The 21872-nt window shown below is 42.3% G+C and overlaps 2 protein-coding genes across 4 annotated transcripts in view; one reads left to right on the forward strand and one right to left on the reverse strand.

Annotated features, from left to right (window-relative positions):
- The window catches only part of COL6A2 (collagen type VI alpha 2 chain), a 31848-nt gene extending 15635 nt beyond the window's left edge, over positions 1-16213 (forward strand). The window contains exons 6-31 of the mRNA XM_078856449.1: positions 1456-1527; positions 2822-2875; positions 3058-3102; positions 3206-3232; positions 3441-3467; positions 3572-3616; positions 3907-3960; positions 4182-4244; positions 4387-4449; positions 4588-4641; positions 7336-7371; positions 7579-7641; positions 7753-7815; positions 7928-7990; positions 8326-8388; positions 8762-8812; positions 9067-9102; positions 9276-9338; positions 9877-9939; positions 10134-10169; positions 10304-10349; positions 10565-10717; positions 12511-12713; positions 13529-13778; positions 14194-14232; positions 14400-16213. Coding sequence (XP_078712575.1) covers positions 1456-1527; positions 2822-2875; positions 3058-3102; positions 3206-3232; positions 3441-3467; positions 3572-3616; positions 3907-3960; positions 4182-4244; positions 4387-4449; positions 4588-4641; positions 7336-7371; positions 7579-7641; positions 7753-7815; positions 7928-7990; positions 8326-8388; positions 8762-8812; positions 9067-9102; positions 9276-9338; positions 9877-9939; positions 10134-10169; positions 10304-10349; positions 10565-10717; positions 12511-12713; positions 13529-13778; positions 14194-14232; positions 14400-15064 — 2397 coding nt within the window. The 3' untranslated portion in view covers positions 15065-16213. The remainder of the gene's footprint in view (positions 1-1455; positions 1528-2821; positions 2876-3057; positions 3103-3205; positions 3233-3440; positions 3468-3571; positions 3617-3906; positions 3961-4181; positions 4245-4386; positions 4450-4587; positions 4642-7335; positions 7372-7578; positions 7642-7752; positions 7816-7927; positions 7991-8325; positions 8389-8761; positions 8813-9066; positions 9103-9275; positions 9339-9876; positions 9940-10133; positions 10170-10303; positions 10350-10564; positions 10718-12510; positions 12714-13528; positions 13779-14193; positions 14233-14399) is intronic.
- A 2198-nt stretch (positions 16214-18411) lies between these two features.
- Positions 18412-21872, reverse strand: part of LOC144932428 (neurabin-2-like) — a 35111-nt gene continuing 31650 nt past the window's right edge. For all 3 annotated transcript variants that reach the window (XM_078856495.1, XM_078856487.1, XM_078856476.1), the window contains one exon: positions 18412-21176. In XM_078856495.1, the coding sequence (XP_078712621.1) occupies positions 20970-21176 (207 nt within the window). In that variant the 3' untranslated portion in view covers positions 18412-20969. The remainder of the gene's footprint in view (positions 21177-21872) is intronic.

Consider the following 21872-nt stretch of genomic DNA (forward strand, 5'->3'; position numbering starts at 1 on the left):
AGGTGCTGCAGGAGTATGATGTACCGGTGCCGGACTTGTGTACTATCCGGTCCCTCTATTTCCGTATTCTTGGTATTAAATCAGTCGTTCACTGTGGGTGTTGGACTCCGCCAAGGGTGCATGTTTTCTCTACTCCTGTTTGTGATTTTCATGGACAGGATATCAAGGCGCAGCTGAGGTATGGAGAGTATCTAGTATGGGGGCATGGAGGTGGCATCGCTGCCTTTTGCAGATGACGTTATCCTCTTTGCCTCGTCAGTCTGTGATCTCCAGTGTGCACTTGAATGGTTTGATGCTGAGGGTAAAGTGGCGGGGATGAGGATCAACACCTCCAAATCTAAGGTCATGGTTGACTCCCCGGAGACGATGGAGTGTGCTCTCTAGATGAGGGGGGAACAGCTGCCCTTCGTGGAGGAGTTTAAGTACCTTGGGGTATCTTTCATAAATTATGGTAAGTGAGAGGGGGAGATCGCCCGGCGGATTGGTGCAGCATCCGCAGTGATGTGGGCGCTGTACCATTCCATGGTCGTGAAGCGGGAGCTGAGTTCTCGAACAAAGTTCTTGATTTACAGGTCGATCTACGTTCCCACCCACACCTTTGCATAATGACCGAAAGGATGAGATCACGGGTACAAGGGGCCGAAATAAGGTTTCTCCGCAGGGTTGCTGGGCTCACTCTCTATGATCGGGTGAGGAGCTCGGTAATCCGGGAGAGCCTCAGAGTCGAGCTGCTGCTCCTCCGGATCGAGAGGAGGCAATTGAGGTGGTTCAGGCATCCGGTAGGATCCCCCTGGAACTTTCCCGGGCACATCCCGTTGGGAGAAGACCCCGGGGAAGGCCCAGGACATGTTGGTGGGATTATGTTGCTTAGCTGGCCTGAGGATGCCTGGGAATTCCCCAGGAGGAGCTAGAGTCCATTGCCAGAGAAAGGGAGGTCTGGACCACCCTACTCAACATCCTGCCACCGCGATCCTCACTAGGACAAGCAGATTCAGAAACGAACAAATTAATGCAGCTGATTCCACGTAAAAACCCACCAATTGCATCACTTCCCATGCCAAATTTGCAGAAGAGCCAAAAGTGGGTGGAGTTGAGGTGCAATTAGGGAAAAGTGCCCAGAAAATATTTTGAAATGCCACTGGTAGAAATGTGGTAGTAAACGCCTTAAACGCAAACTCTTAAGCCATTATGTCTCTCCATACTGACAGCAAAAAGAACCAGTCGCATCATAGAGGTAATAATCAAGGGCAGAGTGTTTTTTTTTTATTGAGAATATAGCACAAAGCCAAATGGGTACAACAGGAAACTTCCTATTTATGATTGTAATGTAAGCTGATCCAAACATCACGTAACAATACTACGTAGAAAGGAGCAGCAGCAACTTTTAATTAGATGCGGGTTTGTGTGCATGCTTTGTTTTGGAACAAGACTAATGTGAAACTTTTCTCTTTTCAGTGCAGAGGAACTACATCGAAATGCGTGGAGATGCCAGGGCCAGGTGGGCCAAAAGGGTTCAAAGGAAGAAAGGTGAGGACACATTGTTTCTGCAAATATTTTCGTTGAAGCTTAATCAATTTTATGTTGTTTACCCAGATGAGAATTCAAGAGACTAGGATAGCCTTATTTGCAAGAGTGACATTTGACACTCGATCATTTCTATGTATATTCCCAATTGAGTAATTTGCGTTAATCAAAATGTCTGCAAAAATACATCTGAAAGCACTGCATTACTAAGGTAGTTCCTCGGGGCTCTGTGCCTGGCCCTATCCTATTTTCTAAGCATCTCTACTTTGCACTCTGACATTAGCGTATTTGCTGATGACACAGCCCTGATGACCTCCGGAAATTCTATGGAGCAATTATTGGACTTTTAAAATCTTCAATTCAATGTCCTAAAACTGGTCCTCAACGCTAAAAAGCCCAAAGTTTTATTATTCTCTGGCTGTTCATAACCTATTTTGCCACCTATTCACATTGTGGATCTAGACTCTTTATTGAGCAGATCAGTAATTCTAAATATATGGGCACTGTTCTTGATTCAAATATGTCTTTCAAGACCAACATGGCCAACAAGAAAAAAAAAATCATAAATAAATTCTGGATTCCACCTCGACTCTGCCTGAATACTGCACAGTAAAACCACCATCCTGCCCATTAGACACCATCTACTGCCTAGCTTTTTAATCTAGCCCAAAAAATATTGTTATATTATACCACTTCACTCTCTGGTTTTTCCTCACACCCCAATAGAACTCCCACCCATAGTGTCAGAAGTGCCTTATTATTCCTATAAAAAATACATTTGTTAAAGCTTAGATAAAAATGATCTCCAAGTTGCTGCTCTCTGGAATACCTTTGCTGCTCATCTTCATCTTGGTTCCTCCCTTTACTCCTCCTCTTTATATCTCCATTAGACCAAAATACAGGGCTTACTTTTTATGGCACCTTTTGCTCTCACATTATGTTGTCTGCATCTACATCAGCCATACGAAAGAAGAAGAAGATTTATGACCATCAAATACATTGTTTGCTGAAGGACCCTGTAATAATTCTCTGCAATATTGATTTTTGTCTTTGGTTTTTATTGCTGCTCTGCTAACCTAGACATAGATCTCACGTTTAATATAGCCAGGAAACATGTAACAAATCAAATGAACTCAAACACTGTGAAGTAGACATTGCGATTTATGTGACGGTTAAAACACCCAGAGTGATATTCTGGGCGTGCCAGCTTAGGCCATGCCACCACCCTGCAATAGTTATGTTGTACTGCTCTGTTCCTTGAAACACTGACGTGAGCATGGCTTCCTCTTTCTGGCAGGGTGAGAAAGGAAACCGCGGGGACTCTGGAAATCCAGGAGATGATGGTGCAATGGTAGGACACACATTTTACATGCACAGCTTCGGCAGTGGTCACACACGTTCACCCGGTGCGTGCGTGCGTGTGTTTCAGTTCCACACGTGTGCATACGAATGAGTAACTGTGTGCTACGCATGCATCATATTTGTGTTGTTGCCTGTATGATGCTAATTATATGTGTTTGCATTCACATCTAGGGAGATCCAGGTATCGAAGGACCTTTGGGTTTCCCAGGACCTAAGGTAAGTCTCGGCGCACTATCACACAAAATGCAATTCACGTTACATGTTGCTTCAATAACGAGTGTTTTCACTTTTATTAATCAATTATTTCATTTTTGTGCAGGGTATGGCTGGATTTAAAGGAGAGAAGGTGATGTATGATGTTTTGTTCATAGTAAATGCATACACAGTGCATTCATGCAAAATACATGCTGTTACATTTTCTATGTCCTTTGCATTTGTCTCACATTTTGTGGTCATGCACATTACTAAAGACTGCATGATGTAAAGCAGTACTGTAAATATCGATAGTCGTTCACATTGTTTGCTAATGTTTCACTGTGGTGTGTCCTTTCCAGGGAGAATATGGGGAATCTGGAAAGAAAGTAAGTATGTTTCTTTGAGAAAACGCACACATGTCAAGTTTGGTATTTTTCAATGAACACTACAAACGACCATGTGTTGCGATCCGTGTGACGTCTTTGTTTAGGGAGAACCCGGACTGCCTGGTCGCAATGGGCTTGATGGAGCCAAGGTAACAATGACGCCCCTTCCCACTGTCACGTTTTCTTATCGCATCTCCATAAATCAACTTAATTCAGTACCACTGCGTGGGATTCTTTGGTTGTACTGGATTGTACCATGTGTTCGACGTTATTTACAACCAGAAAACATCATTAAGCTACGAGTTCATTTAGCTCTTCAAATTCGTTTTAATCAACTTTAATTTCAATATAATGGTATTGTTCAAATATAACACGTTTTTATTTGAGGTTTTGCGAGAAATCAAATGTGGTGACTGTGTGTGGCGATGTTCCCTTCTAGGGGAAATCTGGACGGATTGGCAGCCCTGGCTGTAAGGGTGACAATGGTGACTTGGTGAGACTTATTAAAAATCCCATACATCAGTTGAAAAAATATACTCGCATTTTTTGTAGTCTTACTTTTTGTGCATATACTTTGCAAAGCTCTGCATAATAGGTGTATAAATAAGTCGAGGTAATCGTTTGAAGATGGACAAACAATTGCATGTTGCAGTGACACTTTGATGGTTGGCCATACTGTGGTGCCGCTTCACCAATGTGCCTCCTGACATGCAGGGCCCGAAGGGTGGGTTGGGAAATGCGGGAATCAGAGGCACTCCTGGCGATGAGGGTGACAAGGTGAGGCTGACTACAGCACAGCGTTCACACTTTCTATCAATCCCAATCTCATAAATCTACATGGATTGTGGTGGCATTAATGGATCAGGGATTTGTGGTTCGAATAACCACTATGTGTGGTCTATTCTTCTTTTGTGAATAGGGAGACCCAGGGCGGCCGGGAAGCAGTGGACCCAGGGGCCTGAATGGCACAGAAGGAGAAAAAGTAAGCTCTTATGTCTTGTTCCGTCTCCTTTTAAATATCATCTGAGCTAAGCAGTGTCTTGCCAGTTTTGTCTGGTGTCATCTCTGCTCACGGAGGTTTGTGTGTGTGTGACGCACGGATGAATCTGTGTTCTTCCAGGGAGTTCCGGGATATCCAGGAAACCCAGGCAAGCCTGGCGCCAGAGGGGTGAAGGTGAAAATCTCAATTCATGCCATTCACTTGTAAAATAATCTTGTTTTGTTTAAAACTTAATTCCACATACTGCCAATATATAATGCGTCATAATGAAAAATAATAAAAATGCCCTTTTTACTTGGAATGCAGATAAGCTTTAAGACATGCAAATAAACAACCAGTTTAATTATTCGCAGTGGTCTCTTCATGTCCTCAAGTTCTTATTTTAACACATCCAACAACATCTTCCTCCAGGCTCTTGATATCTTCCCTCCCGTGCGGCTTAATGAACTTCTCCCATTGAGCTCTTGTCTCTCATATGCCCAATTCAACTCGTTTCTCTTATTTTGATTGTAAAATTATCCCGAATACATCTTCGCTTGTCCTCTTTTTCTATCCCCAACTGATAATTTCCTTTCCTCTATAAATCCATAACTTTAAATGTTCCAGTCTACTAACATCCTCTGCTTCTGCTGTCCATGATTTCGATGGCATACGTTGTTTCATTCCACACACATATTTTTTTGACAATTTTATATTTACATTCATATCAAGAACTCTTTTTAAATGCATATTTTTCCAACGCTCTTCTTGTCTTAATTTATTTGAAGCATATGCCATCTGATTTGATAATTTTGCCATGATACCAGAATAGATTTGCCAGTACAAGTCATTGCATGTTAACCAAGATGTCTGTCCTATCTCCTCTTCCATTTCCTAATACTTTTATCAGCTTTGCTTTTCCCATGTTTGATCTTCACACCAAATCTTATTGCCGTTTTGTTTAAGCTCTCTACTAAATTAAATATTGTTCTTTACTTGACAGTTAATCGTTACCATTCACAGATCAGGCTGACTTAGACATCCCTTCATACAGATATTGTAACGTTCATTCACTTTTTCCCCATGCTTCTGGCTCTGTCACTTCTCAGTGTTCATTGAACGAGAAAAAGAGATAAGCAATTCTAGATTTGAAGCTTTCGTGACTGCAAGGATTCATATTCTTAGGTTTTTTCGGTAAAGTCACGTAGGTAAAGCATTAAAATTAATGAAAGTAAAATAAAATATTTTATTTTATTTTACTTTCATTAATTTCATTAATTTTAATGTTTTACCTACGTGACTTTACCGAAAAAACCTAAGAATAAGAGATAAGCAGGCAGCCTTGGCTGGCCACTCGTCAAGAAATCCCACCTCCAGTCCTAGGCTACTCTGTCCACCACTACTCTGTCCACCGCTATTCTGTGTACTGCTACTCTGTCCACCGCTACTCTGTCCGCCAGATACTCTGTCCATCAGCTTCCTCTGTCCATGCAACTCTGTTTACCAACTACTTTGTCCAGCAGCTACTCTGTTCACTAGAGCTACTATGTCCACCACTATCTGACTCACATATCAACCCTTGGTCACCCCAGTCTGCTCCAGTTCACTCAATATTTATGTAAGCTCTGACCATCTTTACTCGAATGCTTTTTCAAAATCAACAAAATATATAAAACACCTCTTGTTTTCTTGGCTCATTTTTCAAACTGTTCTCACCATTCCAATCGCTGCTTGTATTCCGCACGCTTTCCTGAGAGCATCATTTTTAATGTATTCTCCCATCTTTTCTTGCATTCTAATGTACAATACCTTTAGTATTATTTTGATATATGTGGAATCAAACTTGATTGCCTTGTCGTCTTTAAACTTTGTTGAACACACCTGGATTGTGCGAGGTGAGACGGAGGTGTTGGGTGAGTTTTGGGGCGATGGTTTTAAAGTGATATTCTCTGGAGGAAAAGCAAAGTAAGAGATGTGGCACAGTCATCTCGGATACAGAATGGCAGAGGTGTGGACTCGAGTCATGTGACTTGGACTCGAGTCAGACTCGAGTCATGAATTTGATGACTTGCGACTCGACTTGGACTTGCATAACAATGACTTTGTCCCACCTATGAGATGTGGACTCGAGTCATGTGACTTGGACTCGAGTCAGACTCGAGTCATGAATTTGATGACTTGCGACTCGACTTGGACTTGCATAACAATGACTTTGTCCCACCTCTGCAGAATGGGGAAATCTGTTTCCAAATTGTGAGCGATCAACACAAGATTTATGGTTGAAGACCAGCATGGACCCAAGGGATGTTGTCATCATCCAAGTGTATGCATCAAATTCAGAACTGAGTGATGAGGAATTTAAAGAAGTTTGTGACGGCAATGAAAAATGTGAAGAGGTTTGTGATAGAATGAAACAACTGGTAGAAAGAGTAAAGGCAAATACTCTGTCGTGATATTTGGAGATTGGTTTGTAGTTGTAGGAGATATGATGGAAGAGAAGTAGGTAAGTGTGTACTGGGAAAAAGCGATGAAAGAGGAGAGACTCGTGGAAGTTTGTAAGCAGAAGAAACATAGTCACTCCAAACTCTTGGTTCCAACATGAGAAGAGGCGCAGGTGTGCGTGGAAAAGACCAGGTGACACGAATCAAGTGTCAAATTGGCCATGTCTTTGTTGACGCATTGCATATTAAGCCGCTGGTTGCTATGCACTTTTAAATCTAGATTTAAAACTAATTTGCTTAGAACTGCTTTTTGTGTTTAGTTTGTTGCCCTTCCCCCACACCTCTAATTAGCACGGTTGGCTACGTACGAAGTTCAACATTTAGTACATACATAACCCATGACTGAAGTTGTGCGTGTGTGATCGTATGATGTGTGTGTGTGGTGCAGGGGAAGCCCGGGGCAAAAGGGTCCGCTGGCGACAAGGTTAGCGTGCTTCCCTTTTCATCTTCATACTATTGTAATCAGCATTACCATTTCCCAATAGGTAATTCTAATGCCAAGCACATTTACATTATTTGATTATTAAATCAGACACTAGCTTCAATATTCATAAGTTAATTGGTAACACGACTTGCAAAAATTACTTGGTAAACGTGTTGGATTTCGACACGTGTTAAATTGTGAATGCAGGGATACAGAGGAGACCTTGGCACATTTGGACCACCAGGCCCAGATGGGGGCAAAGGAGAGAAGGTGAGGACAGATCGTTGTCACGTCTGATTATTTACAACGCCTATTCTTGCCCGTTGCATTAACTCTGTGGCTGAGAGAAAGGAGCCTTGTTGCCCTCTTGGTGTGTGACAGGGAGATGCTGGTCCGGATGGTTCGAGGGGTCTCCCTGGGGAGAGAGGCAATTCAGGAGAGATTGTGAGTTCATCGTCTGTGAAGTTTCACATTTTTACTTGTGGCACCCGGATCACACAGCCAACCCAAGTGCTTGGCGCGGTGTGATAAGGGATGTCTGTGTTCTGTGTCACAGGGAGACCCAGGCTTCCCAGGAGTGAGGGGACCCACAGGAGGGAATGGGACGAAAGGCGAAACAGTGAGCGAGTTACTCCAAGACACACATTTATATTGTATCACCCAACATATACCTCAAAAGTAGTGCATACCGGTACTTTAATACACATTTCCTTATCACCCATCTTAATGTGCAGCTGTGTTTGTTGTGTGTGAGGTAAAGAAACATCACCAGGAAGCATTGTTTCAGAAACGAGTGTTTTCTAGGTCATGAAGTTGGGGGGGGTGGGGTTTACCATACTTCACCACGCCGGTTAGTGTGGGTTGGTGAAGGGGATATGAGCCGTTTGATTGTCGGTGGGAGGGGGGGGTACGGGAGGTGCACGCCGCTCACTCCACGTTGTTTTTGTGGCGCAGGGCAGTGGTGGCGACCCCGGTGAGCCCGGCCTTCGTGGAGGTGTTGGTCCTGAGGGCGTGAAGGCATGGACTGGCTAACACCAAGCTCGCACCGGCTTTCATGCTCGCACTACCCACACGCGACTCTCACACTGCACATAAGCTCCAGCTCTCACTCTCACACTGCACGCAAACTCCACTGTGGATCACCAGACTCAATGCACAGGCACAACGTATTGTCAGTTGCTGTTCAAATGCTGCACAAAAGAAGAAGATTCCGAGCATTGCACAACTAAAACAAGCTATTTTGTCCATTCACATTTAAAAGCTCTTCATGGTCAACGAAAGCTCATTGACAGAAAGTTTTGGAATTATCAGTCTTAGTCCTGGCGCATTGCAAAATAGAATAGTCAAAGGGAGCATAACATGTTGTTATTGTGTGTTTCCTTTATAACAGGGAGACCCTGGGAGGGATGGGATCGGCTTCCCTGGCCCAAGGGGCGAGCCTGTAAGTACATGGGAGCTTACAACAGAACATTGACATTCCCACCTGATGATGGACGCTTGTGTTGTGCCCGAAACGTCGTGATTTATTTTATTTTATACCTACGTGACTTTACCGAAAGAACCAAAGAGTATGGATTCCTGCAGTCACGAAAGCTTCAAATCAAGAAGAAGATCTAAATGACATAAATATTGTGATATTATACGACAGACTGCGTATATACCAAGATGCGTATTGTTTTATTCCAATCTGCTCAGGGTACTTCAGGTGATTCTGGAACAAAAGGACTCCCGGTACGATGATTTTTATTCTATACAAGCGCAGTGACAGCAGCACACTTTTTACGAGCGGAATGTTGAAGACAATTTCTGCACAACACATCTGAGACTTATTGATGGTTGATGGTTGAGTGTTTTAGTGCCATTCCCAATGAAGGTGCTCGCTCTGTGCTGCTCACCAAACACAGGGCGCAAGAGGGTTTAGTGGACCAAAGGGGCCATCTGGGATGAAGGGGATTCCGGGAGAGAAGGTAAGAAATGTGATGCTGTTAAACATTTTCTGCAAACATAATACTGTGATGCACAGTGAAATTTAATCGATCATCACTGGGGTTATCAAAATTATTTACACTTCGTGTAACATCACTAGTGGTTGCCCTTTGAATAAACTGGGCCCCGTCATAAGCGTGTGGGACTTTCACCCCGGCTCGATGCTCCCGCACCTCCAATTGGCACGGTTGGCTATGTATAGTGCAAAAGAAATTCAACATACATACGTACATCTGCCAATGGAGATGAATGCTGTTCTGCTCCTCATTTGAATGTGGCACTGTCACTAAATGCAAACCCACGAAAGTTGGAGTGAATCTTTATAAATGGACGCCTGGAAGATCTAAGTATGGAATATTGTGGCCTGGCAACAGCATTTAAAGTTAATTCTACAAAAAAAACATTCCGTAATGCATTTTGTCTCTTAAAAAGATCAGGTTTAAGGTTTAGTTGGCAAGAGTATTTTCATCCGTAAGTTGGATACTGTTATTTGATCAATGTTTTACTTTTATTTCTCAGGGAGATCCAGGTCCATCAGGGGAGACTGGCGATAGAGGCCTTCGTGGACCCAAAGGACCTGTTGTAAGGGACACCTCCATAACACTGGACTGCAGCATACACTGTCAATGATAATACAACCAAGTGGCATGCTCATGTTTATGAATTAAATCGTGGCTGGTAAGCCTGATTATAATACCTCTCGAATGAGATGTATCCATAAAATATGTAACTTAGAAATATTGCTTGGTTAATATTCTATTGTTATCTCTGTGCAGGGCTTACCAGGCATGCCGGGGTCACCAGGTACTACGGTGAGTCACTGACCTTTCACGGTACATCATTCATACCTGCATTTCGATTGCATGTGGTGTAATGTGGAGCTTAAAAGTAATATTTTAAAAGCAGCGATGTCTTGGTCTTCCTTCACGCTCGCATGTCTGTCCAGGAGTGTGACGTGATGACCATGATTCGAGAGACGTGTGGATGCTGTGGTAAGGAACAGTGCTACTTAAATAAATCAATCGCATGTCTCTGGGACTTCCAAGTTTGAAAATTGTAATTGTGGGAAACTATTTAGTCACCGAGTTTATTGTTTTTTTGTTTGGCTGGGGCACAATACGTAAATGCATGAAATAGTCGCTACATATGTATGTATGTTGACCTTCTTTTGCACCGTACATAGCCAACCATGCTAATTGTCTTGCAGACTGCGAGAAGACCTGCGGACCGGTCGATCTGATATTTGTGCTGGACAGCTCAGAGAGCATAGGGCAATCCAACTTCACCCTTGAGAAGAACTTTGTCATTAACACTGTGAGCCGCCTGGGAAATTTAGCCAAAAATGCCACCGACCCTTCAGGTAACAGCCGTACACCACCAGAGTCCAGCCGATCTTTATAAACAATACGTGGTATTATTTTGAGAACATGCTGTTTATTAAGCGTTTAAGTCATGGGTAAAGTGATATGTGAAATTACCAGTTCAAGTGATTTGTCTGACATTTTAATCTAAATAACATTCTTGAATTTCAGCAATGGGACTGACTTAGCAGATTTATCTCTACACTAGCAGAAGTACCCGGCGTTGCCCGGGTGAAAAATATATTTCTTAATAACCTTACATATATACACAAATTTCATTGTTATGTAATGTTTGAAAGTTTTCAGAAGATTTTAAATGTATTTTCCCCCCGGGCAACGCTGGGTATATCGAGTTTATACCACAAAGTCGTCGCTTGACACGGGTGGGGTGTCGAGGCCTAGTACCGTGCAGAGCCTCCGGCCTCGCCTAGATTGCCCGCCCGGCTGAGGCTGGGTACTGGGGCCGTTACCCCCCCCCCCCCCGCGCTACAATAATACTGTCTAATCGCTATAATTGTATTATCTACCGACCCTATAATTGTAAGTGCACACATTGGGGTGGGGGGGGAGTGAAGAGGACGTGAAACTTTGATGAATTTACCTCAGAGTCGTGTGTTAATGCGTGCGCATATTTTTAACGGGAATTAAAAATGGCGTCCACCCCGCAGCGAATGCGTCGCTACCCGTTGCCAGGGGCAACCGCCGTGGTCCGCGCCGGTCGTCCAATGAAACTGCGTATGGTCCGGCGACACACAGACACACACACAGACAGACAGACAGATTTGCGATTTTATATATATAGATAAACATGAAATATGTTTGTAAAATAAGATATTATGGATTGAGTTCTCAACCGAAGCGAAATGTAAAACCACTCCTGCAGGAAAACAGTCGCAGACCATTATTTGTAATGACTAAGAGACTGTTGAGACAAGAAGCCACTATTTTAAGGGGTCAGATAACATATGCCACGCATCCATTGGACAGTCAGATGGATTTACTGATTTAATTGCAATAATTGCACCGGTTACCAATCCTTCACATAGTATGATAATCAATATACTTTTTTTAAAGCTATATTTAATGTGGACATAATGATTACATGTCTGCTCTGACTAATTCACTTAATTTGCTCAATATAAGCCTCATCTGGAAGAATTTGTGGAACATGTGACAGATCATCTTCTGTCTTACATGGGACTCAAATTCAAGTACTGCGCAGGCACCCAGCTGCACTGTTCTAGTCTTCTAAGAATGTCTCCAAGAATGTTTAACAGATTAGCAAGTCATGCCAAGAAAAGCCTGCACGCTCCTTCATGGGGCTTTATATTTCCTGCAATAGCATAGCTGCTCAGGAGCCTGTGGATGTTGTAACAATACATGACAGCGCGGCACTGCTGGTTTTGATTTTGCTGATACAAATATCCACATTTGTAAGCCACTTTGCTTAACTGTCATTTTTGGCCAGGTCGCTTCTGAAAATTAAATGAATACCTCAGTGGGCTTTGCCTGATAGGATGGGGATGGCTTAGTTTTATTTGTATGTTTTTGGGTGATTTGTTTACCTTTCTTGTACTTTGCACTTACTATCGTGTTTTTGTATTCTTTGTTGTTGTAACGTTCTTTCCTGCCCCTACTGGATATCTGTGAAAAATAGATGTATAGCTCATCGAATTCATCCAGTATAAATACATATTATAATTCTGTTTCACTGCTTGCTGTGAAATTGCCCGCTCGCCTCGAGCAGGCCGCAGTCTAACGTGAGTGGTGGCAACGTGACGTTGTCGCGCAGGCATCCGCGTGGGCATCGTGCAGTACAGTCACGACGGCACATTCCAGGCCATCAGCATGTCTGACCCTGACATCAACTCCCTGTCCTCGTTTAAAACGGCTGTGAAGAACCTTAAGTGGATTGCTGGTGGCACATGGACTCCCTCGGCCCTCAAGTTTGCTTACGATAAGCTGGTGCACAATGGGAAAAGAGCTAATGTCAAGGTGCGTGACCATCTGTTGCTTTGCAGAATGTGTCCTTATCTAAGGGATGCTGTTATGGTGTACTGGTTATCACAACAGAAGTGATATCCAGAGGAGCAGAGAAACTGTTTTATTCGTTTGACTAATCTATACAAATATTCAGATGCAATAGACTACGTGACATGTCATTACTGAGCAATAGCACTTTTATTGAGCGAACATTTCATGACTTAAGCATCAACAATTTTTTAAATGTTATTACTTTGTGTACGTGATATAAAAATTGTTAACAAATTAATTTCCTTCAAAAAGTTATCAAAACTAGAGTTAAAAAGAGGTGGTTCATTAATTCTGTATTGTAGGACTCAACAACATTTTGCTTGATAATTTTGCTTGCTTCATGAGGTCGGTGACATGGCTCAGCAGTGGTGCATTCGCCACTTGTTTTAGAGGATTGTAGTTTAAATCCAGAAGGCCCACCTGAATAATATTGCAGGTATATTAAACGTAAAAATACATCTGCTTTAAAGTGGGTGTTAAAGATTCCATTTCGTCATTTATAAAGAGAAGGCCATTATGTATGACGCTATCTTGGGCAAAATTTGCCAAATTCGAAATAGCAATCGTCATTCCATACTGGCAGTCTAGTGCCCACTTACAGGCTGCCACTGAGTTACCTTGTGCCACACAGAGACAAGCTGTTATTAGGGGGTCCCCTCGGCTAAATCCTGTGCTCCAAAACTTTTCTTACATGAAGAGCACAATATAAAGGCAAACAATATTTTATTAAATATCCTCAGTCTTCCTTGATGTTTTTTTCTCACATTGGTGCACAGGTGTTCGCGATCGTGATTACCGACGGGCGGTACGACCCCCGTGATGATGAAAATAGGCTCACGTCACTGTGCGGTGCTGGTGTGAGCGTCAACGTGCTGGGCATTGGAGACATGTTCCAGGAGAAAGCCAACACAGAGAGTCTCTTGTCCATTGCCTGCAACAACCCTAACCATGTCAAGAACATCTCCCTGTTTACTGATCTTTTAGCAGAGGAATTCCTTTCAGAAACAGAGCACCTCATCTGTCCTGGTGATGCATCCCATCCCATCTGACAAATACACAATATTCGTCACCAACAGTGAACATTTTCTAATTGCATGCTTTTGATTATGATGACCTCTTCTGTCTGACGTAAAGAATGAACATAGAGTTTATGTACGTTCAAATCCTGGTTGGGAGTTGACTCAGCCTATAATCATCCCTCTAGGGTAGATAACAAAGTTACCACTTTGTGAGGATGTCAACAGTAGTTGTCCTATGGGTAGACCTGCCCCTTCCATAAGAATGTGGAATTACCACCATTGGCTCAAGGCTGTAAACGGGAGATAAGCACCGCCTGAGTTTTTACGAACAAGAAATCACTTTGACTTGACTTTGAAGTAATCTTTAAATACTCAGTGAGAAACATGCAGAGCTGCATTAACTGTGTTTTTTGTTGTTGCAGATCCTCAATTTGTGTGCCCCAAGCTTCAGTGTGGTCCAGGTGGGTCTGAGAAATATGTAATGCTTTGGTAATGTGCAAATAAGTGTGAAGAAAAACCTTACTCGTGTTAAAACACTTGTTAATAAGGATAGTGTGAAATATTTGAATTTAACTTCGTCCATTTCATATCTGATGTGCATCAACTTTTTTTTTCCTGACAACTGCAGAGCTGGATGTGGCCCTGTGCAATAACCGTCCCGTCGACATTCTCTTCATGGTGGATGGCTCCGAGCAGACTGGCATGAACAACTTCAACAAGGCCAAGCATTTTGTGAGAAGCGTCGCAGAGATTTTGACTCTCACAGAAGCGATGAGATTAATTGAGCTGACTCCCTCCTCCGCTTCCACTCCGAGGATCAGCAGAAGCGAAGGTGCCCGATTGGGCGTGCTGCAGTACGGTGGTGAAACAGAGCAATCCGTCAATCTTGACTTCTCGGCCAACTTCACGGAAATCGTGGAGAGTCTAGAGAAAGCCAATTACCTGGATTCAGCACACTCGTTGATGCCAGCCATTGTTAACGCCATAGAAACGGTAGTAGAGAACACTGCCAACAAGTACAAGGGGGTGCGCAGCAACGCCGAGGTCAACTTCGTATTTCTGCTGAATGGAGGGACGTCTCTGGGAGGCACCAAGGAAGATCTGGAGAAGGCGCTAAGGGCCCTGCGCCAGCGTGACATCTTCACAACGGTAATCGCGGTGGGCCCCAACGTGGACCACGCGAGCCTACTGCCACTCACCTTCAACGAACGCGCCTCCATCTTCTCAGTGCGCAACTACAATGAGCTCTTGATGCCATCCTTCTTCGAGCGCTTCATCAAGTGGGTGTGCTAGGCCCGTGGTGGCCCGGCCCCTGACGGGGCTCTCTGCTCCCAGTTTTCTCATAAGCCACTCGCGTTATATGTAGAACTGAATCCAATGGTTCAGTGAATGAAAATTTTCAAATTTTGATTGGCGATGAACCCCCTCCCCACCCCCACAAGCATTAGGACATCTGCATTTGTTATTTGCAGCTGTGAAATTACATGGTGACAAATTTCCGTGATCGTTTATGTTTGAATATTATTTCGTTATTAGGTTAACAGAAAAACTCGAAAAAGGTATTGATATTGCAAATACCTGATAGCATCCATCTTAGCTAGTAGTGTGGTAAAACCGATGTGTGCTCTCATGTCTATGCTATTTTGTTGTTTGATGGCTAATTACTGGATGACATACCCAAAAGTGCACAACTATTACCATGGCTGAATACGGCACTGTTGAGTTTTCCGTAATTTAGAAACATCATACTGCAGGTTCAAATGATCACATGGCTTAGCAAATAGACTGCACATTTTTGTTAAACGAATAATATGCACCCGTATTATTGTACACTAATACTTCTCATTTGAAGTTACATATCCCTTTTTCTTCATATATATTATTAAAGTATCAGGTGCTACGCATAGGGGGGTTCCATCCACTACAGTGTTTGTATAACTGTGAGGTAAGTGAAGTCACAATGCAGATGTCTCTGACATCTGAGTCGCCATTTTATCCAATGTCATTATTTACCGGATCAGTCTGTTACAGTCATGCTTTGAGCTTCCACTAGAGCTATGAGTACAGTTGTCACAATTTAGCCATTAGGGGATGATTGTCTGTTAGAAAATAAAAATAGATCGTCTGTCTTAAACTCTAACAGTTAACCTGCAAACATTCACAATGGCCCTTCACTCACAAAATCAAAAATGCAATGCAACTTTGCTACAGAACAGCCATGCAAAATACAACACGTGTGGCTAAAACATTGGTGTCTACATTTTAACAGGTGCTACAATGTTAATTTGTTTACGTAAATATATTTGCATAAGTATGTTAAATTGTTAAGCTCAGTTGCAGGTATGAGCTATGTTTTGTTACCAGAGCCTGAATCCATAGCAAATCATACCGGTTTTTGAATGATTAAAGATAACATAGAGATGTAATAAAACATGCAGTATCTCCACCTCATGCTGGTTTAATGTTATGTTCCAAAGGAGCAGCTGTGTGTGTGTGAGTGAGGATCGCAATCTGCATGACTTTACTTTGACAGGGCCGCGCAGCTTATGACGAGTGGTGTCCTAATTTCAGTGGTCAAAATGAGCCGCTATATCTTGAAACACAAAACACTCATACTGACCGGCACTCTTCAGAACAGTTGATATCGAACTATACATGGGATGCAGGACAAAAAGGCTGAGTAAGGGGACTTTTACATTTCCATTTTGACCACTGCCTGACCCCGTATTTATTGTAAGGAGTATATATTTACAGCGAGGAAACAGATGGCAGTAGTAATGCACAATTGCTCATTTGTGTAAATGTTGAAATACGTGAGAGCACACAAATATGCGTGTGGTTAATGTCATGTCTCCTCTCACTCGCCTCATGAATGGGCTTTAATTACAGTGTTTTGCAGATCGTATGACAAGCGTGCAATTCTTGTCAGTGTCATTAGATAACACAACGGGGGTGTATCTTCATTCCATTGGCAATCATTGATGAGATCCGTTCAGTGGCCTTATCAAGGATAATGATGTGAGCCCTTTGAAATCCACTGCCGGATGGAGGCCTTCCAAAGCCCTGTTGGTGGTAGGGTTTGTTTGGGCATACTTCCTCACACTCATCACTACAGATTGGGGGAGAGGGCGCCCAAGATCACCATTGATGATCGCTGTGCAGCCGAGGTTGCTAGGTTCATAGTGCAGTACCACCGCTGTCCCACCACTATCCCTTTATCGATATCATCTATAAACGCAATTCAGCACTCTACCGCACTTTTAACAAATGGCCAATTGACTCTGTATGTTTGAACTTCTTTCGCGCCGTACGTAGCCAACCGTGCTCATCGGAGGTGAAGCACCCTAGCTTGCTGTTTGCCAATGTGAGCGTTACTCGAGGGAAGCTACTGGGATATATTTGATGGATCTGACTGCAAACAATAATTTAAAGCTGTAGATTGGAGCCTGTGACAGAAAGTCAGTTTTGACGGTCTGTTTTGAGAATGACAAGTGCAAGTGACACCATAAATATTTAAACGTGAACTATGTAGTGTAGTGCTGGTCTTTAAACAAAAGGGTGGCGGGACATGAGACTTGGTAATATCCGTAGTTTTGTTTGGTAAAGTGTACTGCCAAGCGACATTCACGTTTCGATGTTTTCCATGTGAGCAATCTGGCTGAGACTGCAGATAAGCACATTTTCCATCTGGAGGCTTGAAAAACAGACCATCACAAATACAATTTAATATATAATATGCCCTCTATCCCTCTAATATTTAAACACTGTACTTTCCTTACTTATGCGGATGTGTTTTGTCACTGACAAGAATTAATGAAACCCCAAGCAAATAGCTTTGGGGAAAGTAATATTTAGGGCCTGGTAAACATTAATCAGAGCTGAAAAGGGGTATTTCTTACATGCTATGCTGAGTGTAAAGTTGTCGAGCAAAATTAGTTTTTCATTAAAATTGGTGTTTCACTATATTTTAAGCCTTTTGGTGATTTTATCAGAACAATCTATTGTGTTATCTAGCACCAATTTGTCAGGTGTGGTTGTTTAATATATATTTCCACAGCCAGCTAAATTATCAGTCCTAAATGCCTTTAGGTTGTCCAAAATCACACTCTCTAAGATAGCCAGGTGGCTCAGAGGTCTGAGCGATGAATCTGGCTCCAATGAAGTCCTGGTTCGAATCCGGGCGACTGCCCTTAATTAAATTGGATTGTTATGTATAGAGATTGAAGATTTTAGTCCAGTCACAACACCATCATATTAAATTATTCTACATTTAATTTGGCTAGATTCTCTGAAAATGACAGCTGGAATATCACGAGGTGAGCATTCCAATATCACGGAGGGTTGTAAAGTGTTGCCCGTTAGTGTGCTACAAGACAAAATAACAGGTCACTTGCAGGGACCTCAGAAGTAATTATGTAATATCTTGTCCCATGGGCCTTCCTTTAATGCATGTGATGTAACTGTTCTGCAAGAGTTACAGACATGACGCCGGCACAGTTGGGATAAATAAAACTCCCCCAAAATTACGGTTAAAGATTTCTGACATTCACAATGGACAAGTTGTGACAAACAGTTGGATTCATTTAGAATATTGATGCAGTATTAGGTCTGAATTTCAAACACAAGTGTTTAACCAGAAAGTACACTTAAATTTAATTGGGACAACACAGTCATCGTGTGCAATACTGTATTTTATATATACTTGACATTTGAAGGTTTTTCAGTAATACTACTTAAACACTGTCATTTTATACCCATTGCAGAACTGACAAGAAACAAAAAAATGGTTCCTTAAATCTGCCCAAAATACATGCGTTTTGTTTTTTTTAATTTCCAACAACACATTTGCTGGAGTGGGTTAGATAAAAATGCGTCTTGTAATATTTTTTTATTTAAGAATATTCTAGTGCTACGCAATCATTGCATGAATTCAGGTACAGAGGTGAACATGTGTAAAGTGCTCGATTTGCTGAATGCGTCCAGAGGAAGATCAATTTTCCAGTATATTCCCATATAACCGGTGGTCAAGACTAATGGCAGAGTGGCAGCCAAAGGTGGTAACACAGCCGAAAGTACGTTACACAAGGGAGATGGGGTGATTAAATCAGTTCTTGTGCATCACCAGACCGTGAGATGTCAATGGCTTGATGAGGCCTTCGTCCAGCAATGAATACATATTGGCTGAAGATAACGCAGCGAAAAATCTGGTTTCTTGTAGTAAAATAATTTCACAATGCTCAGGTATAGATATTGTTTTCATGGTAACTTAGAGACAAGTGTAAAACGAATTCGTAAACAGAGACTGGTAGGAGTGCCAAGGTTTGCTGTCAACGACTGATCCTCATCAATAACGTCAGTACTAGTCGAGATTACAGTGTTTCCCAAAGTTGGGCCAGGGTTGGCCATCATTGGCCCCATGTATCCTGCTAGGTGTGAAGTTTCGAAGGAAAATGTGCAGAGCACTCTGTTACAATAAACAGCCAAAGCATACATAGCAGAGACAAACATTTCCAGTGCTAATTTTGTTGGATCTACATTTAATTTCATTTAAATGCCTTCATAGAAAATGTTGGTATTTTCATACCTTGTTTTAAATTCAGGGATGACAGACATCAGAAATAAACAAGACGGATAAACTGCCTACAGAGCAAAGACAATAATGAATCTGCAACGGTTGTGCTGGTTCCATCAGTTTCAGCAAATGCAACGTGACTTTGAAATGGTGTTTTAAAGACAGTTGTAAAATATATTAGCTCGTTTCGTAGCAAGACTGTAGCATTATGAAAAGAGTGCATTGCAGACTGCCTCATACTTGGAAATGTATTGAGGAAATCCTTTGATCACGTACTGTTGCAACGTCTTAAAGCTCCAAAATCACAGATGTGCGTTTAACACGTAGGCTTTCGTGACCAATATCCATAATATAGGTTTTTTTGGGTTAAATCGCGTAAATATATAAATATGTCGTTAAACCCGCCACCACCCGGCACAGCCAATTAGTTAGGTTTGTCACGTAAGCAGAACATGACAATTCGTTACTAGTACAGCACACTGGTGTGTTGGACAGCAAAGCCACATTTAAGTAAAACGAAACAGTAAGACTTCTCCACAAATCTGGCTGTCGCCTGATGAAGCTAGTTGTAATTACTGGCGAAACGTCCAACTCAAGATTGTAAATGTTGTGGCTTTGCTCTCCAACACACCGGTGTGCTGTACTAGTAATGATTTGTCATGTTCTGTTTACGTGACAAACCTAACTAATTGGCTGTGCCCGGTGGTGGCGGATTCAGCGACACATTTATATATTTACGCGATCTAACCCATAAAAAAACTGTATTATGGATCACAGATGTGCATTCAGTGGGCCAATATAGAAAGTAAAGGAGTCACCACCTTCATGTCTTTCTGGAAGTCTATAATGGGGCTGCCTTCCTTTCAGGTAAAGAAACCCTTTTCTCTTATTTTCACAGTAATCTAATTTCATAAGTGCAGGGATACAGCAAAGCACATGTAAACTCTATTTCAAACAAATTTACAAGACAGCACAATAAAAGTAATTGCATAATATTATTTACATAACTTTGTTCATTTGTGCTACCTACATTTACAGTACACAGTTTTAGGTCTGCATACATTTATTTTGTTCCAGCATTAGCATGCACTGACTCGGATATTTTTGTTCCCAAACACTAAATAAACATTTTGCCTGGCAAAGACCTCCATTGGACCATGCTGGGTCTGTGCTATAGTCCCAATATGCAGACTGCGTGTCTGAACAGGGTGGGGGGGACGGGTGGATTTTGGTTATAAGACAAATATCGGCACAGCTGGACACATGAAGCTGATCCATTAATGGACCACAGAATGTACATCTGGCTTCCCTGTTGATGCCAACATTTTAGAGCAAATGCCAATACCTTGTACAAAAATGCTGAATTTTATTAAAATGTATAGCCACATTTATTTTTTAAAAGGCTATGCATAAACCCAGACAATAAAAAACTGAGAATCAATGGGTCATTCAAACCCTATATAAACACTGTAAGAATCATGGAAGCTTTGCGGTATTTCCTCTAGTTGCTTGAGCAGCCTCCAATTATAGATGCATATGTAGTAAGACGCTGGCTTTCAGCGACCCGATAGGAAATGAACAGGCAGTTCGAGTAGGACTGAGGTCACTGTAAAGGAGATACTGTGTTCAGGCCGTGGTCTCTGTGCCTCCCCCTTCCTTGGGTCCCTGCTGCTGCCCTGCTCTGCGCCTCTGCTCCAGTTCCTTGCGCTGCACCTTCTCCCGCTGACGCCGCTGCTTCTCCTGCACTTTCCGCTCCTTCTCCAGCATGGCCCTCATCTCCTTCACCTTCTTCTTGAGGAGCCCTCGCTCGCTGAAGCTGTTTACTCCCAGTGCCTGAAGCGTGAGAATAAGCAAATTTCATTAAAAGCTTCATTCATACCATGAATAATAAAATTAAATATTTAAAATACTCAACACATATACCATTGAACCCTTAATACTTTGGCATAAGGCAGTGTTAATGATGAATGTCGTGATTTTCTTTACATGCTTGTACTCCACGTATGTTTGTCCTTCCACAACTATTAAGCACTGTATTTTTGAAACAGTGTTCATACCTCTTCCTAGTACAACCATAACAATTATGTCATTGATAATTGGTTCTTTACCCTTCTATCTGGCAACAAAACTGACACCTTTTTACAAGGAGTCATGTTTGCATAGACCGCAATACCTGCAGTCATAATACAAACAAAAGAACATAACTCTGATAATGTGCACTGTCCTTAAAGTTGATTGATCCACACCCGAGACAGCTTTCCTTAGAGCCTAGTCTCATATGGGTTGGACCAGATGACGCCAAAAGGCGCACAACTCAAAGACAATGCACCATCAGAGTATGAGAGCTCGGGGTAAGCATCCACACTATGGGAACCTCATTTGCCAGTAGAAATATGATAATTGGTTTTTTACCCTTCTATCTAAGGAAAGCTGTCTCGGGTGTGGACCAATCAACGTCAAGGACAGTGCACATTATCAGAGTTATGTTCTTTTGTTTGTATTATGACTGCAGGCATTGCGGTCTATGCA

This window comes from Lampetra fluviatilis, chromosome 1 (assembly GCF_964198595.1).
Source record: "Lampetra fluviatilis chromosome 1, kcLamFluv1.1, whole genome shotgun sequence".
NCBI lineage: Eukaryota > Metazoa > Chordata > Hyperoartia > Petromyzontiformes > Petromyzontidae > Lampetra > Lampetra fluviatilis.